General features: G+C 45.1%; 1 protein-coding gene and 1 pseudogene across 1 annotated transcript in view; both read right to left on the bottom strand.

The window, feature by feature from the left end:
* The window catches only part of SOD1 (superoxide dismutase 1), an 87,057-nt gene extending 73,213 nt beyond the window's left edge, over nt 1–13,844 (bottom strand). Inside the window, exons 1-3 of the mRNA XM_085623104.1 lie at nt 13,694–13,844; nt 4,309–4,402; nt 217–286 (exon numbers count right to left, since the gene is read on the bottom strand). Of these exons, the coding sequence (XP_085479230.1) occupies nt 217–286; nt 4,309–4,402; nt 13,694–13,768 (239 nt within the window). The 5' untranslated portion in view covers nt 13,769–13,844. The remainder of the gene's footprint in view (nt 1–216; nt 287–4,308; nt 4,403–13,693) is intronic.
* A 3,385-nt stretch (nt 13,845–17,229) lies between these two features.
* LOC146805803 (uncharacterized) lies at nt 17,230–18,874 on the bottom strand (annotated as a pseudogene).
* Between the last annotated feature and the right edge of the window lie 239 nt (nt 18,875–19,113).

Here is a 19,113-nt window from a genome sequence, read left to right as displayed (position 1 = left end):
TACGTGGCAGGAGATGTATGACAGAAAAACTTAAATTCGTGACAAAGTAATGCATAGCTTCATTTCGTGTAGCTTTGCAAGCTCACTTCAGCTGGAGGAAGAGTACACTAATGGAGGAGATGGAAGTCTGAACTCTAGTTAATTAGCAGAGGGGCCCCTGCTGACTATTTACAGAACATAGGCTGCTGCAGAGGTTACAAAGACGACATTTCTTACCTTTCTGCATCCCCAGGTGCACCATGGGTTTTTTTTTCTGGGTTGAAGTGCGACCCCGCGCTCATGCAGCCTAGAGCAAATCATATAGGACAGAAAAGAAAAATTACTAAAATGTAAAGTCTCAAAAGCACGTTCTTTAGAGAAATGAAAGAAAACTGGCAAAGCAATGCTTTTCACATCACGCGTAACGATGTCCAGGCTGCTAGTCAACTTTGGAAATATTAACCCGACTACCTCCCGCACACCTTGCATCACTAAAAGTGAATGCAAGCACAAACACAGGCCTGCGAGTTTGCAGCACTAAGGAAACGTACTTGGTAATCCCTTTCTTGCATAGGAATAAACTAGTTTCTCGAGTTTAAGTGCATGGTCTAGTGGCAATAATGACCAAAACTTCCACAAAGTATTCTTTCACAGCAGTTCGTTTGGGACTATGTACATTACTTCCTTTGTTTATTACATGAAATTCTATCCCGTAGCCAACAATTTCCTCTGCCCATCTTCTCTTGGTTATTTAAATGTGTTTTTAGTTCAATTAAACACATAAGATTTGCGTTTAAGCCTCCTAGTAATGTCTTGGTCATAAATCGGATTGTATTCTACAGGGCTCTTCGATTGGTTATATAAAGTCAGGGACGATTCCTGATTTAGCACGACATTCTCGATCTTCTCCTCCAGCAGGTTATGTAATAAGGCCCTACATTTTACCAGTTCTGGTCAACTTTACTTCGGAGGTAGGGCTTCGACTGATGCGGCAAACGCGGTCATTTCAATAGCAACAAAATGTATTTGACCAACCAATATTTATTAGTACTTAACGGCACTCGGAATGAACACCACCAGCATAATGTTGTTGCACTTGTATTCTCCGTATAAGGCTACATGCAGTCCTACCATCCAGAAGTCGGCTGGCTAGTGAGCTGGTAGTCAATTCAGCACAAAGGTTCAACTCCTCAACTACTCTACCCTGGTGAATCACCAAGTCGTTATTTATACAATTTACGGTCCCACCCTCAGTAATGTAATGGTTATTTTAATTGCTCCTAGATGGCAGCCCTCTAAATAGGTTATTCAGATAATGTATGCTTTATCGGCACGTTTACTTTTATCCTTACTCCTTTTTCTTTGGAAAAAAAAAAAAAAAAAAAAAAAAAAGATACGCGTCGGGCTATTGAAAAGACCAACTAGGACTGTTTCCAACGTCTGCTGACGTTGGACAGTTAGACGCAAATGACTTGAATGATGCAATGCTAGCATGTGGGGTTGGCAAATTCTCTTTTTGCTTTATAGTCGATTGGAAACTGCAGGAATGTGTAGGGCGGGCAATCATAATGACGCATGAGAGACTGTCTATTCGTGATAAGTTGGTGTGTTACCACATATTGGGAAACTGCTGTAACATGAACGGTTGCTCTATTATAGTATTGGTATGTTATTGTTACGAGCGGATTGGACTTATGCTCTGGACGTTGCTGTTTTGTCATGTATTGTAAGAAAATGGAAAAATATGAAAAGACCAATAAAGATACTTTAAAAAAAAGTTCAACTCCTCAACTACAAAGAAGCTTAGCAAATGAGGATTACTCTGTCTTGGAGAAGTGCTTTAAAAATCAGGTGGTACTAAATCCCCCACTACAGACCACAGTCTTCTATTAAGCAGGTTTTAAAGCCAGGGAGCAATGCAAAGAGAGGCACAGGGAGACAGGAAGGCAGAGTGGAGCAGATATGGAGTAAAGAGGGAGGCAGAGAGACAGACAGAACTGTGTAATGGCCACAGGGGAGACCTACTGTCTGGAAAGGGAAAAAAACAGTACTATCTATTCCTCCACTTTTCTACTATTAATGAAGGTACCTTTCCCTTGGGCAAAAGCTAAATCAAATTACAACAATCTTAGAAAAGGACTCCAATTATGTGGCCAGAAAAAAGGCCATCAGCCATGCAGGCGCACACGGTCATGCTCGTAGAACACTGCATTCTCAGTCAATCTTGATAGCACCATTTTTGCAACACCCAGGAAGTACCTGACACTGCCGCTCACCTCAAGTTTGGAGTCATGTCACACCAACTTAAAGGTGGTGGGCTTCCTTAATTAAGATTAGCTACTCAAAATACCACCAATAACATAGCAGATTTGGATTAGAATACACCAGAGCTAAACATTTTAAAGGTGCACCATGCTGGAGCACCTTGTCTTGATGCACGTGCCGAGGCCCACTAATCCCAAACACTGTCGAGACCATTCTACTCTGGCTGGTTCCCAGCTTCGTCATGATAAAGCAAATATAAGATGAGGAGCTTGGATTAGATGACATCTTCTCAGGAAGGAGGGCAGAGCAGGACATTAAAATAATTAAATAATTGAGAGATGGCAAGCTAAGGCACCAAAATGGCCACGTCAAAGCACTCTGTCTGCACAACTTTCAACCTTAAATGAGAAACTATTGAGGGTAATTGACAATACATACACAATACAGAGAAAACATTAACACCGTAGCCTCGTCTAGCTACTTAATCGTCAGAGAAATGTTTCACTACAAACTCCTCCTTACGGAATTCAGTCCAATAAAGGCCTTGTTGGCAGCTCTTGGGACACCAATGAAAGAAAACCAAGAACCCAAAAAAAAAAAAAAAAAGCAGAGCCAAATTAACTTTTACTGAGTCAAGCTTCTTATTTAAATTTAAAGCCGCTCTGATCCACTTGCAACTAAGCTGGCCTCGAGATCCCAGTCTACTGAAAAGACCCACAAAGAAATTGAAATTTTTCTAAACTCCGGTGCTCTCCCTCTAGACTCCTGAACATCCATATTGACTGTTTTCTACAATGACTTCCACTACAACGGCAAAGGGTATTTTTACACAATCCGTTCAAGGAAAAAAATGTATTTGAGGGCCATCCAGTATAGAGGAAAATGACATACAGGTGGCATTTGTCTCTGGTTCACAATTCTCATGGGTTAAGCCAAGCCTCGAAGATTCTTAGTAATTTACTTGCAAATTAAACAGTAAATATGATAGCCTTTCATTGCATATCAAACAAGAAAAGAGCGACTGTGGGCGCTTTTAAGTTCAGCATACACACCCCTCGGTATCTGTTCAACAATAAAAGGTTTGCAGCTCCTAGAACATATAGAACAGTAAAGAAGGACTGGTCAGTGTGGGTTAATGTCCCAAAAGGGGAGAAGGAGTCTCCCACTTGGGGGACTAGAGCCCTGACACACTCGGCTGGGTGTCAAGCTCCTAGTCAGGCTGGCGCTGCAATGCCAGACAGGCACCCAATGAGGAGCTCTTTATCCAAAATCTTTTATTCCCAATGCCATTTGGTGCGTGTGTAGGGCCTTGCGGTGTAGATGAGTATGAAAGGTGTGGGTGCAAAGTGGAGGTGAAAATACTGAAATGGGCCATTCCTTCTTTATTATGGCTCACAACGAGGCTTACCAAATTCCATCTTATAAACAATTGGCTAAAAGAAAGGGCATGGTACTGGCTTGACTTCTTTAGGTCCACTACTTCAACTGAAATGGTTATATTGGAGCTTGGCCTGAGGAATGAGAGTGGTTGCATTAATTTACTTTTTATGCCGGGCTTTACACTAAGAAGCCTATTACCATGGCCCAAACTCCCATCTAAATTTAGATCTATGATTAAGTTTTTTCAGTCAGCAATGCTGGAGGACCATAATGATTCTGATGTGCTATTACCGACATTAAGAGTTGTTTAATATATGAAGTAGAAAATATTACAGATAAATTTAGAGTTTATAGCTTACATTAAAGAAATCATTCATCTTTGAATCGGGACTACTTAAAATACTCAAAATTTACTTCGGCAACTGTCCATCTTTCAGATAACAGGATTTGGGTCTAGTGTCCTAACCAAGCAGTGTTTTTTCAGTAATACCAAAGGACTTTTTTATTAGAGTATTCGATGTTTTCCAAGCATAGGAGAAAAAAAAAAAACTGTACATTTTACTACCATTTCATAACCGCATCGAAACCGGTTTTAGGGTAATGAATAACCTAGACAATACTTCCAAGTGATCGAGTGCTTTGATAATGTTAGAAACAGATTGGATTGTGATGTTAACACATTACCATTTGTGTTATCGCCAAAAGCATGGACATGGAAGCCATGTTTGCCGGGAGTCAATCCCTGAATATTTCCTTCAACGGTAACTGGTCCACCTGCCTGAAGGAAAAAAAAAAAAAAAAAAAAAAAAGTGTCAATCGTTACTAGTCTCATGCCTCTTCATTGTCACTATTGATAACCAGTCTGTCTAGGCACACTGTAATAAACGTCAGACTACTGTGAATAGAGAAAACAAAAAAACCCATTTACAATGCACCTGAAAACAAAGGTGCCCCGCTCCAGCTGAAATGTATCGTTTGAGTTGATGGCTAACTACATTTGCACTTTCTTCGTTGTAGCTGTAAATAGGTCACCTTTAATTCTTAATATTCAAGAGCAATTATCCCAGTCAAACGTATACAGAAGAATGTGACCCTAAAATGTAAATAGAGCAGAATTCAACTGAGAAATGAATGGTTGTAAGGGGCAGTCTAAAACAGATTATGTAGAGTAAAGAAACAGGCAATGATTAAAATATGAGAAAGAAGACATATTACAAACCGGTACGGTAATTTGAGGCATAAGAACTAAAACGTTCCATTCAGTTGGTGGTCCATAGTCAGTCCTGCACAGTGATCCACTTTAGAACAGAACAAGTAAATCAAAGATATAACAAATGTACAGCCATAGTCCTCCAGCACCCCCTCGTTTGTGTGGATCAGGGCCATGAGCCAGAACATAGTAAAGGCAGGTATGATATTATGTGGCGACTACCCCTTCACTGGGCTCATCCTAATAGCGCATCTATCCGACAACGCCCTACCACCTTGTGCACATCATAATACAGCACACAGCCACCCACAGGTAGGTATACATCAGACGTAGCAGTCAGCATCAGATGCAGACTTTAGATTCTCTTCAGACACATGACTGGAAAAAAACACTTTTTTTGCAAGTCAATAAAACAGTTACAAATTAATAATTCCGATGAAAAAATAAAAAAGGTATGAACTAGATAAAATAATAATTTGTTCCTTTTGGTGTTAATTGTTGGTAGAAACGCTAAAAGATATACTAATCACAGAACTAAAACTTCTCACTGTGGGTAGAAAAGTTAACACTTTATTCAATAATACGAACACAGGTTTTTTATGGCCCCACTAACTACAGATGGGGTGTGGAGTGAGATGCAAATTTTGAAACAGTTTTGATCACTAGGCTGGGCTGGTTCTGCTTTTAAAATGACCAAATGCTACTGGAGTTTGTGCTTGGCTTGTTGCATTCAACATTTTAAACAGAGGTCTAAAAAACATCTGCACGTTGCCATAGCCAGCCACTTGGGGAACTTCATACCATGCCTTGTTTAAGAGACTGCATCATCCTTGCTTTGATAACTGTTGGAACGTGGGCTTGAGTAGGTCCTGAAATAGTGTTCAAGAGTCGGTAAATAGCAATAATGGCACTTTAGATTTCATTCCTTTTTTTTTTTTTAAAGCCAAATAATGGCAATTTACTCAAACTAGACAACTGGTATTCACAAACATTTGCCAAGGGCCGCAAAGTTTGGTCTGTGATGTGAACGAGGGCCATATTGATGCTTTAAGGGTGGTGGTCTGGTGGGAGAGCGGGCGGTAAGATTGGTGTAGGAGAAGCAGGGCATATACATCTAGTGCTCAATTGCACAATGTGAACCCAGAAAACAAGTGATTAATCCAAGCTTCCTGCTCTACCAAATTGTGTCGTCCTAGGCAATTGATTTATTTCACTTTTCCTCCTTTATACAAGACCTTGAAATACATGACTTCAGGATGTGTGCTGTAGAAAAACTTTTCCTGGGTTTGATTTAACAAACGTTGTCCATGTATTATAGGAACTTAAGTCACCCTATCAGTGAGCAAAACTGAAGAGCCTCTTGTTCACAATTGGCATTTTTGTCTGTTGGAGGGGAGGGGGGAAAGAGTTGAAAGATTGAAGATGTTCCAAAAGTTAAGTGGTGCATGACAACCTAATGACTTCCTTTCTTTAACTTCAATTAGCCTTTCAATAAAGGTGTCGGTTTATTTCCTAATTTTAATGTTTGTGCTGAGTCAAGTGAACAGCAGCCAAGTGCTGATGTTGATCAGGTGGCTGCAAATATAGGTCAGGAGGGCCGCATGCAGCCCCTAGGCTGTACTTAAAGTATGCCTGAACTAGCCTAATACTTATGGACGGGTACTTTTTCTACTGCCACACCATTTAAGAACCTTACTTGCCCGCCTGTTTTGGGGGGCGGGGTTGGATTAAGGGAGGAGTAAAACATCAGATACGAATGATCTTTGCCCATGGCCTGACCCAAGATGATACATACAGGGTACAGTAAGCGTGCCAAAAAGGACCAGTTTCAACCAGTGATTTGTGACTAACCTCATAACCTGGACCCATTTAGCTCAGTGTAAAGCCTGGACTACCAAAAAAATATGTGGGATCCCTTGTAAGTGAAAGTGCTGCTCAAAGGTGAGATCAGCTGGGACTTCCCAAACAGTAAAAGGACAGAGAAAGGCATCTATGTGGAAGATGCAGCTGCATAATTTGGATTGGAATTGACCAAAGTAATGGCTGGGGAAAGGATTAAGTCGGTTTCCTAATGCAATCTGTGCCCTAGATAATGTCCACGCAGCATTAGAGCGGCCAGAGTGACAGTGAGGAAGCAGTTTGGATTTTGAGAAAATAATGCACTTTGAGGAGTCCTGCCCAACTGACGCTCCAAGGCCCCACCCCCCCCTTAAGATTTTGGGTTCCAACAAAATAAGTGCAAAGGCAGACATGGAGTCAATGTGGTTCAAGATGACCTCAGCAACATAGGAACTTCAGGGGCTAGGATTTTCCAGCGCACATCTAATCGTGAGAAAAATCAAAGGCTCAGTTGGAAACCTCGGTCTCTGAGCTTTTAGCTTAAAAAAAAAAAAAAAAAAAAAAAAAAGAGAAGGAGTTATTCAGTATATCCCACCATATGGAGCAACAACAGTCCTAACATCCTGCGTTACCCCTGAAGAACTCTCGACTTCCATCAGGATGATGGAACCCATTATTTTACAAAGAACCGGGAAATAGTTTCCATTTTTCACGGTTCCCTGGGAAAATTGGGTTTTTATACCACTGCATTTTGTGCAATAAAACCACAAAAAACATGTAATATATGAACAATAATTTAGTGACCTTGGAGGTATTAAGATGTTCAAATTATCATGGGCAACCAGATAATGTTCATGTCAAGAGGGTACGATATAGGCTCCTATACAAGATTTAAAGCTTACTAGCTTGTTTGTTTAGTGAATATTCACATTCAATTATGTAACATGGAAGCCCAAAATATCGGTTTAACGTTAACATCGACTAGTCTTCAGGCGATAACCTCGAAACTACCATCACCCCAAACCAACAATTCGCTAAAAGAGTTAGAAAAAAAAAAGTTGCCACGGTTCAAGTTACACATTTAGTGGTAGCATAGTTCAACAATTCCAAAGGTTCGGTTGCACAAGAGCTATGACTCAGCAGTTTACATAAGAAGCTATAACAGCGACATACCAGAAGGGAGGGGCGGGGAGCACGCAGCCTTGCCAACAGAAGTGTTCGCCGTGTTCCATCACAGATCCCGATAAGACTAACATGCCAACCACAGCAGTTCGAAAATATCATTTGTGAGACAGGAGCGTTACTACTTTTGAAGTGAAGCGCTTTTTTAAAACTAAATTCAAGGTTACAAGCAACGACCATCCAGTCGCAGAACCTCTGCAGGTTTATGAGCCCCGCTGCAAGATCAGCTGGCGGTGCTTTAAGGGGAGGGGGCATCAGTGAATCAGCGGGTCGCCCACTTCTACCTGGAACCAACAGCATGACACAAACAGTCCCCGGTGGGGAGAATTTCCCTGTTCTCGGGCTGCTTACAGAGACCGAACCATGCCCCCCTCCTAGTCTAGTCTAGTCTAGTCCCTGCAGAGCGGGGCTGCTCTGAACGTTTGACTGGGGCGATTTTGGTGTCCAGTCCAGCTCTGGCTGCTTAACACCGTCCACAGTGGAAGGAATCTCCATGCGATGGCACATTGTTCAATTAACAAACGTAAAGTTGGCAAGTTCCTTCCAGGAGTCCAATCAAATGAGCTAGTGTTGCACTGACCCCAGAAAATATGACGACCTTTCACACAGCACATTCCTCTAGAGCAGTTTGCACACATCTTCAAATTTAGTTTGCATGCAGTGCCAAAACACAATGCCTTTGCCAGCAAAAATCAAATCAATCTTGGCTTGGTTTACACACAGGAGAAGACTTAAACGAGCTGCAGCATTAAGCTGGTGGCAAACCAGGACATCATGGCATACTCGTCTGAGATGTACAGACTAAGATTGACCATTGATGGACAAGTATGGAGATGGCATACGCAAAAGAGAAAATGCTTCTCGTCCACACAATAGATCCTAGGCTGCGACCGTGGGCTTGCGTTATGGACCACACATGCCACCTGACCAGAACTCTACCCTTGGGGCCCTCGCTAGAAGCAAAGCATGCACGCTGTTGAGGTAGTGCTTGACGACATTACAGATTGATTTCCGAAGAATGTATTTGGCCTGACTTAAACCAGATTGATGGGGAAGTAAAGTGTCCACCTGTCCACTTAATGCTATTATTGGATGAGCCCGATTGTCAGAAAGGAGCTGAAAACATTGCGTGGAGCATCTGTTGCAGCACAAACGTGTTCACTCACAAAGATACGGACGCTGTAATTATATCGGTTATGGAGGCAAGAGAGAAGAACGCATCATGGTTCTTTGCCATCACAACTTCCAAACAAAACGTAGAATTGCTCTCTTCTCCATTCCGGTAGAGCAATCATTTGTTCGCCATCTAGATTTATGCGCCATGAGTACCAAAACCGGCCAAGGAAGGACTGCATGCACAATTAATTAGCCAACATGAAATCTGGCAGTTTTCAGCAGCATTTCCGGTCGCGCCTAGGGAGCATTTTTAAATATGCTTTTGTGCAGATCGTTTCAATGGTTTCATTAAAACCAGAAAAGAACCGTTGGCAGATTTTGGGAACACTGAGTGGGTCTCTTTATTCACTGTGCGATCACATGGCTCACATAGTAGTTACAAACTATTTCTGTAAAATCATAAAAACAAAAAAACGTGGTTCTCATTTGCTAAACAATTGTGTGAAATTGCACAACTACTCAGAACTATGTACAGATGCCCTGAACTAAGTAGCATATAGCCAACAGCCGCCACAGGTTGAATAGAGTACCCCCCCCCCCCCAACGATATTATATTTACACACATGACATTGAAATTGGCCAGTTTTCCCCCCAAATTAAGAGGGGGAAAATACTACAGTTGGAAGATTTACCATAATGTGGGGTTCCGATAACCTTTTGGGACAAACTCAAATCATCTTTCCCTTATTTCGGTTGAATAAAAACCATAAAAGGTAGAATATAAAAAAAATTAAAATAGAGAAGTAATAAAAAGTGCACATTGATTTTAAGAAAATATTACTAGGCAATACTAAATTATGTGGGAAATTTCAGTTCAACATTACAAGTATCATATTTAAGATCCATAATATTATAGTAAAAAGGATGAAAGAAGTTTGAAGCCACCCACTTGGGGTAATGCAGAGGGCTGAAGCCAAAAACCTTCCAGACCCAACTTGAAAAAACAATTTTTAATATGGACAAGCCAGGGGGGTCTTCCCAACATGGTGGCCATCTAGTAAGATTGTAATGTAATCCCTATTGGGACCTGGATCCTCATTGGTCCAGAGCCTTATCCAATACTGAATAGGTCTCAACACAGCAATGTCAAAAATAGATCTTAGGTTTAGGTCAAATCTAATTCGCAGAGTCGGCACACTTGTGGGGATTCTTGATTAAGGCATTTTCGGCTTTTTCAAGGGTGTTCAGATTACAGTGTCCCCATTAATCTGTTCCATACATAGTTCTCCCTCAAGCTTGAATCTTCTATACCTCCAAGGGAGGAGGGTGAGGGAGATAGCAAAAGCGGTTGATCTATTGGCAAATCTTAAGATAGAGCCAGTTCTTTGCTTCAGTCACATTTTTCTGTACATGTGTTACCCATCTATGGGAGTCATCCAGTCTTGGGCACAAATAGTCAAATTAATGTACCATATCCATTGTATCCCCCTAAGAATACCTTACTCTTGGGCGCTTTCTTCCTGGTACCAGAGACCATGTACTTAGTTTGGTTATTAATTTCGTGGCCATGGTCTAAACAAAAAAAAAATAGTGTTAAAATTATCCAGAAGAATAGATAGTCCATGAGGGGTCTTTGATAATAAATTGTAACCTGCAAATAGGAGACCGTATTTTGTAATCCTTCACTTTTGGGGAGTCCTTTTTCACAGTTTAAGGGATAGGGGATGCACACATTTATGTACAAAAGAAAGGGTAGGGACCAAAACACACCCTTGTCCAACACCTCTCCTGACTGGAATGCCTCCCATCAATTCCCCTGCAGAGCCCCACCTAATCATTGCAAAATTCTCAGTGTATAATGTCTGTCATCAGAGAAAATAGTGCACACTGGATCCCGATCTTTTGCAAAGCCATCTAGAGTTTTGCCCTAGGGACAAGATCGAATGCAAATCCACAAAGGCAACATACAACAACCCCCTTCAATGCCTACTATCGTCCACTTAGTGGCCAGAAATCTCACAATCTGATCTATGGTACAAATGCAGGATCGGAATCCCACCTGTAAGTGGGATAACACTTTGGCTTGGGAAATCCAGTCTCATAGTCTAGATTTGATTTGCATGCTGTAGACTTTATAGACTTATTGGTCTGTAATTTCCCAGTTTGGATTTATCACCCTTTTTATAAATAGGGATTGATTCCTCTTCAGGACCTCTGGATAGATGCTCCAGCCATCAATGCGTTGGACAGGGAATTTATATAGGATCCCTAGATCCGAGGTTCACTGTGGAAAAAATCTTCTGGGATTCTATTGAAGCCAGGGAGGGGCTTTGCTGGATTTTTGGGCCTGGATTGCATCTAAAGTTTCTTTTAGGGTGAATGACTACCTCCTCTCCAGCAGAATCTATAGTGTGGGCTGGCAAGGTCTCTAATAACCCAATCTTGCCTCCTCAGATTGTTGAGAAGAGATTCACCCGAGCTTCTGGGGAGATGTGGCAATCTAGGTCTCTGCAGCAGTCATGTGTAACTGCCAAAAGTGCTTTTTGTCTGAGCTTGACCGTGTCCAATAAGTCACCCAATATGCCAGCCTCCCACTGAGCTTTACTGGTTTTAATAGCCCTGGTATAGGCCCTTCTTGAATCAGTAATAGGTGTTCCTTGATTACTCTTTAAGGCATCTACCAGGGCCTTCTTGGCGATTTTACATGATTTGTTGAACCACTGATTAGCTCTTGGTCTCCGGGGACCCCCTTCCACTTGTGAAGTCCTTTACAAAACAGGTTGTCACTTTTTGAAAATAAATGATCATGCATGGTCATGATCTGGGTGGGGGTTAAAACATGGCATTCAAAAATTTGCAGTTCTTCAAATACAAACAGATTTCGTTATGGCCTCTTTGGATTTGAAAAAAAGTTTCCCCATTTCACAGTGCATTTGTTATTACTAATCACCACAGCATTATATAATTCAGATGGGATTAGATTTATCCCTTTCCTCATTTGTGATTTACCCCAGACTAGTGAGATAGGAAAATGATCACCATCATGGCGATCAAGTACTGTGAAGTCTTATTTCGTGCCATACCCGATCATCAAAAATAATTAAATTATGTGGCTCTTACATTCGCCCCACCTGAATGTTGACCTTCCATCAAAATCTGATAGAAAGTGACCATTGCCTGGCCTCAGCCAAACAGAGCCCAATATATCAATATTCTGGAGGGCAGCATAACTCATATGGTGGTATCCTTCCAGATTCATCCTCTTCCTTAAATTTGAAGGATAGGGTGTAAGGATGCGTTATCAGGGATAAGTTGTCTTTCTAAAGGTTACTTCTCCTAAATATTTATTACGCAGGGATGGCCATGAAGAAATTGCCAATTTGCTACAAAAGTCTACGCATTATGACTCTTCTGGAAGCTATATGGTTCTGAAATCATGAGCATGAATCACAATAATTGTGTACCCAACAAGACAGACCATTTTCTACTTGTGTTTACTGATCAACAATGGCGGACACCCTCAGAAAAGTATAATAAACATTACTGCACGAAAGTACTTTTCTGAAATAGGATAGGCCGCGCAGCAAATGGCAGCTGCTAGAGCCTTGGAAAATTGTAAAGATTGAATATTTTTTTTTTTTTACAGCCCCCTTGGGGTATAGGAAAAGGGAGTAAATGAAGCAGAGTAGAATAAATATAACAAGTTAAAGCCTGGGAGGGGTGGGGAAAAACACAAGGGCAAGTATTTAAAAAGATAACCAACATATGAAGGAGATCAAGCAAAGACGATATAATCTCTACAACTCAGGAATGCTGGCAGATTTCAGCAGAAAATACATAAAGCGCTTGAGGTACACACACGATACATAGATCTCTAAAGCAATTGCAATATTGCAGCAGAGGCACGGGTCCCAATGCACCCAATTGCAGCGGTTTTACAGACCAACCACGAATTGAGGGAAACATATTCTTTGCGTGCCCTAGATGCTACGGCATCCCGTGCACCCCAAAATAAAAATTGCCGGATTACAATTTTTAATTCCCAGTTTTTTCCTTTCTTCGCCGCCTTCTAATTTAAGAAAACAAGAGCAAAAATAACTTAAGTACGCGGCTACGTCGCTCCCTATCGAATTAAGGTAGCAATTCCGAAAGGTACGCAGATTCTTGGCAAAGAACGCAGGTAGCAACGACGGGCGGAACCGACAGAGGTCAAGGTTTGCACGTGGGGGCAGAGGACATCGCACTCAGAGTGAACCAAGGTACAAAAGGATCCCACTAGGGTATGTGGTCCCCGGCCAGTAATGCCTCTTTAACCCAGAAAGGGGGTTCAGTAAGTCTGCGGGTCTAGAAGGCGCGTAAGTCATCGCCTGTACGCATGCGCAATTGCCGCCAAGCTACTTTGCTAACGACACAACGCGTACTTTGCTGCCCAGACAATGTCTGGCGCTTTCCAACGTCAGCAAACGCCGAGTACCCCCGAAACTACTTCAGTAACACCCACGACGGACAGGAAGAGGAATTTACTGGACTTGGAAGGCTTTCATTCGGGCTGAAAAATGACAACCCGCTTCCAGTAATATTAAAGTATAGCCCTACCCAGGCTCGCAACGCCCACAGGGCTCAAAAGCCGCCCCCCCCCGCGAAATGTTTAGCAGCCCCCCGAAATTTGGCTCTAGTTGTGCCTCTAGTCCTCCCTCCCCCACATCAAGAAATATTCCTTGCCTCATGCTGAGTGAAATACACGGTGCCAGTCACTTGCTTATCCCCCTTCAGCACGCACACCGCTTTGCCCACCATGTCTTAAGCTGCTGGAAGCACTGACAGATTCCCAGCTCTGGGATCACACCCTCTCTTAACAGACGAGGCGAAGCGTCACTGCGCTCCGAACCAATCAGTAGAATGGAACTGCGTAACCGCCTTCCCCACCACCAAGTTTTGATAAACAACTAGAGTGCTAACTTCGTGTATTTACATGACAAAGGGAGAGACAGCAACAGGCCACGTGCTGCTGGCAACAGGAACTGACGAAGACACGGTCTTTCTCGTAGACAAGGCTGCAGGCAGCAGGAACTGGCATCCGAACGACCGTTGGTCTTGTTTTTGTAGAAAATGAAAAATTTCCTAGCATACGAGAAGGAAAGTTTCAATTCTATTAAGGACTAGGAGGCGAGGATTATGCATATCTTCCTCCACTTTATTATGCACAGCAGGTTTAAAGAAAACATTGAAATAACACAGTAAGCATAAAAGACTACACATCCCATGAACCGGAGGGGTAGTCTCTATGGTAATAACAGTCCACTTCCATGACAGTCCACCACATATAATGCTCTGACGTCCCTTCCGCTTCCTCTTCACTGGAGGATGTTAAGCTGGAATCACTACCTCAATCGAATTTTTGATCATTCCCTGAAACCAAAGAAATAGTCTTGTTATCCGGTTCCGTAAAAGGGAACGATCGTCACAGTCTCATAAGAAAACAAAGTGAAAAACAGAGAACAGCATAGAAAAGCAATGCATTCAAGGACATAAGCTCAAATCAACAGTAATACATGGCAATTCCTGAGCAGCAACAAAAAACAAGAACGTACTTACTCCCTACGAATAAAGTCCAGGGTGGGGAGATAATGAAATAATCACAGGGAGGAATAATCCTCGCCTCCTAGTCCTTAATAGAATTAAAACTTTCCTTCTCGTATGCTAGGAAATTTTTCATTCTATGGCAGGACGGAGGCGAGGATTATGCAAGTTCAAAGCTTACTTACGACCAGGGCCGCCGCCTCTGAGATAGGCTTAAAGTAGAACCTCTTAAAGGTAGACTCAGATGACCAATCGGCCGAATTCATAATATCCTCCAATCTACCACCTACCTGAATGGCCTTCGACGCCATGGCCCCTCTTGTGGAGTGAGCACCGAACCTACTCACATCCACTCCTGCCTCAGACATAATCCAACGTACCCACCTGGCTATGGAGGGAGAAGAAACCGCCTTGAACGGTTTCTGCAAAGCGATAAGCAATTGTCGCTCACCAGGGGGCCTAAGCTCCAAGGTCACTTCCTCATATGCCTTAATGCATCTCACCACACACAACTTAGGATGATCCGGAAAGGAAGGAAAAGATACCGACCTGGTATTGGTTTCCGTTCTCCGAGAAATGGTAAAGATAACTCCATCCGGAGTAAAAACCCTAGCAGTGATGTCTAGAGCCCTGACGTCTGACACCCTTTTACATGAGACTAAGCATAGGAGAATAGCCAGTTTAGCGGAAAGTTCTTTGAGGGACAAAAATTGATTATCCTGCCAACCCGACAGGAAATTTAGCACCTGGTTGACATCCCAAAGGCCTGAATACCTAGGTTCCGGCGGCTTAGACAACCTGATGCCCCGCATCAATTTACAAACCCAAGGGTGTTCCCCCGCCGGTCTGCCCTCAATCTCACAATGTCCAGCCGAAATGGCCGATCAAAAGGAATTGACCGTTCGGTATGCCAAGCCGCTTCGGGACAACTCTGCCAAAAAATTCAAGATATGAGTAACGGATGCCCCCACGGAATCCAAGTGCCTCTCCAGACACCAACCGTGCCACCGTCGCCAAGCCGAGCGATAACGCTTGACCGTTCCTGATGCCCAGGCCTGCTGGAGGAGGTGCTCAGCGTCCGAAGAAAGTCGGTCGTCTTTCCAACGTCCCCTGAAATCCTCCACGCCATGAGAGGTAAATGGCCCTGAAGCACCAGCGGGTGAAGATTCCCCTGAGGATTCCGAAGGATGGAAGGGAATGAGGGCAGAAGAACCGGACAGGCCCACGACAATTCCATTAGCGTCGGAAACCAGGCCTGCGCCCTCCAAACCGGAGTGATCAGCACCATGGACGCCACCTGACGACGAACCTGGGCTGCCACCCTGGGTATCATCATGAAAGGGGGAAAGGCGTAAGGATACTCCCTCGACCAGTCCTGCAGAAATGCATCCGCCGCTATGGCTTCCGGATCTGGTCTCCAGCTTACGAAGCGCGGAAGCTGGTGATTCAGGCGAGAGGCAAAAATATCCAGGGAACAAGGACCCCATCTGGCCATCAAAGCCAGGAAGACTGCCCGATCGAGCTGCCAGTCGCTGGAATCCAGGAAATTTCTGGAGTGCCAATCCGCCTCCAAGTTCTGTAAACCGGGAAGGTACTCCGCCGTCACTGAAATCTGCTTCTGAAGGCAATAGTGCCAGAAGTCCTTCGCCAGGTTGGACAAGGCCCGAGAACGAGGCCCGCCCAGGGGATTGATGTACCGCTCCGCTGAGATGTTGTCCATTCTCAGGAGGATGCAACAAGAGATCCTGTCCTTGGTCATGGACTTCACTGCAAAGGACCCAGCCAGCAGCTCCAGACAATTGATGTGCAACTGGAGTTCCACCTCCGACCATCTGCCCCCCATCGAAATGTTGCCACACCGGGCTCCCCAGCCTAGCCGGCTGGCATCCGATTCGATCACCAAGTCCGGGGCCGATCCAAAGATCGCCCGACCATTCCAGGCCGACATGTGGTCCACCCACCACTGAAGTTCGGTCCGGGCCTCCTTCGGTAGACAAATTAGTTCCGAGTAGGTCAGACCTCGACGAAGATGCTGTGCCTTCAACCTCTGAAGAGCCCTGTAATGCAACGGGCCCGGAAATATGGCCTGAATCGAAGATGAAAGCAGACCCACGATCCTGGCCAACTTGCGCAGCGATATCCGGTCCCTCCGAAGAACCTGAGATAGTTCCTTCCGTATCTTGTTTACCTTGGATTCGGGAAGGCTCAGGGAAGCCGAGACTGAGTCTATGAGGAACCCCAAGAAGACCATCTTCTGTGCTGGTCGCAGTTCCGATTTCTGAGTATTGATGGCGAAACCGAGATCTTGCAGTAAAGCAAGTCATGGTCACGTTCTGGGAGAGATGTACCAGCGACTGATCCAAAATCAGGATGTCGTCCAAGTAGATAATCATCCGCACCCCTCTTCGGCGGAGAGTCTCCACCAAGGGACGCAACAGCTTCGTGAAACACCACGGAGCGGAAGAAAGACCGAAGGGCAACGCTCGAAACTGGAAGACCTGACCGTTCCAGGCAAACTGGAGAAAACGCCTGTGAGGGGGAAACATGGGAACCGTCAGATACGCATCCTTCAAGTCGATGCGGACCATCCAATCGCCCTGAAGGAGGAGATCCCGGAGGAGGTGTATCCCCTCCATTTGAAGTGGCGGTAAACCAGCCACTCGTTGAACTCCCTTAAATTAATAACCGGTCTGAACCCTTTGTCCTTTTTCTCTACCAGGAAAAGGTTGCTGAGAAACCCGTTTGGATGAAGTACCGACCTGCAAACGGCTCCTTTCCGTAAAAGGCCCGAAATCTCGGCCTCTACCAAAGCTGCCTCTTCTTTCGAGAAATGTAAGGGTCTTGGGCGTGCCGTCTGAATCGGGGAGCCGTAAAACTCTATATGATAACCCCTTACCGTCTGCAAAACCCACGGGTCCGATGTGATCTTCCCCCAATTGTGAGCAAAGAAAAGGAGCCTTCCTTCCAGACCTTGAGGGGAAAAAGGGGTAATTCTTACCAGAGGGGCCTCCGGGGGCGTTCGCACCACCCTTGTTGTTCCGGCCTTTCCCTCGTCCGGAACCTCTGCTGGGGTAGAAGGTTCCTTGGCGACCGTCAGTCCAGCCATTGTTCCGTCGCTGCTGACCACGACCCGAGGGTCCTTGTTGCTGGGAACGGCTGGAGGAGCGACCCCTGCCTCGTCCGGCCCCGGCAAAAACCCGCCCTGGAAAGATCTTCTTTATAGAGGCCTGAGCCTTGTCCACGGCCGAGAAGGTGGTGACAAACTTGTTCAGTTTCCTTCACAAACGGGTCCCCAAATAGCTTTCCCTCAGCCACGGGGCCCGCCTCCGAGGTCGCCAAATCCCCCAGTTTAGGGTCCACCTTTATCAGAAGTGAGCGCCTCCGCTCCGCTGCCAGGGCGCAGTTCGCATTGCCCAGAAGGCAAATCGCCCGCTGCGCCCAACCCGCGACTATGTCAGTCGGCAAGGGGTCCCCCGAGTCTTTCGATCGCTCTGCCAACTTGATAATCTGAGTTATGGGGCCTACCACGTCAAGGAGCTTGTCCTGACAGTTTCTCCAGGACCTATCAATACCCTTCTTGGGGTCCCGCATATACTTGGAAAAAAAGGTACACAGCTTATCGCCAATCTCCGGAGTAAGCGCTACCTTCCCCTTAAGCGAAGGCCGGGGACACTCGCCCCTCATACGTGTACGAACCTCCCTCTCCAGAGGCTGGCGAATCTTAGCCGCCACGTAATCCGCCACCTTGGCGTCAGGGAACCATTCGGACGACCTGGGATGATAAATGTGCGTGGGCTCAAACATGCCTGAATGCCCCCCGTCCCCGTCTTGGGACTCAGAGGACCGGGACCCCGGGCGCCATGGATGACCCGAGGCCTTATCCTCGTCGGAGGAGACATCACCAGCCGACACACCCTCCCCTTCCAGGGAAAGACCGCCATCGGGGTCCAACTTTGGGGCGACAAAGTCGCAATTTTCTCCGGGCTCCTCTTCCTCCCGGCAGGGTGCATTCTTAAGCGTTCGCGCACTTGTAAGGAAGGTGTCCTTCAACCTGTCGAACCCCTCCAAGTGCCCCGCGGGGCGCTTAATGGCCTTCCTCCCCTCCCCCTGCGCACCACTGGAACCTGCGCCCGTCGAACCAGAGCTCCCAAACAACCCCGGGATACTTTTAGCCAACTGATCAACTCTATCCTGCAGGGGGGCCAACGCCCTCGAAATGGCAAGCGAGAGGGCATGGTCCACCGCAGGAGGGAGGCATTGAGGAGGCCATTCTTCTTCAGCCTCCTGAATGGAGGAATAGAAATGGTCTTCAGAAGAAGACATATTGATGAGGGTGAGAGCACCAAAAAAAAAACGCCTGAAAGATTAAGCAGGCAGCCCCCTCTCCAGTGCTCAAGCAGCCAGGAAACACGCCCCAGCCGGCAGTGTCTCTCAGAACGAGAGAAAAAAAACGACCAGCAGGTGGCGCTGCTAACGCGCTATTGGGAATCAACCGCAAGCGGTGTGAGGAGAGAGTTGGACGGGTGACGGGCCGGCCACCGGCTCAGCGCCCGCGTACCCGG

This window comes from Triturus cristatus, chromosome 8 (assembly GCF_964204655.1).
Source record: "Triturus cristatus chromosome 8, aTriCri1.1, whole genome shotgun sequence".
Taxonomy (NCBI): Eukaryota; Metazoa; Chordata; class Amphibia; order Caudata; family Salamandridae; genus Triturus; species Triturus cristatus.
Note: the sequence above shows the minus strand (reverse complement) of the source record. Positions and strands in the feature narration are given on the sequence as shown.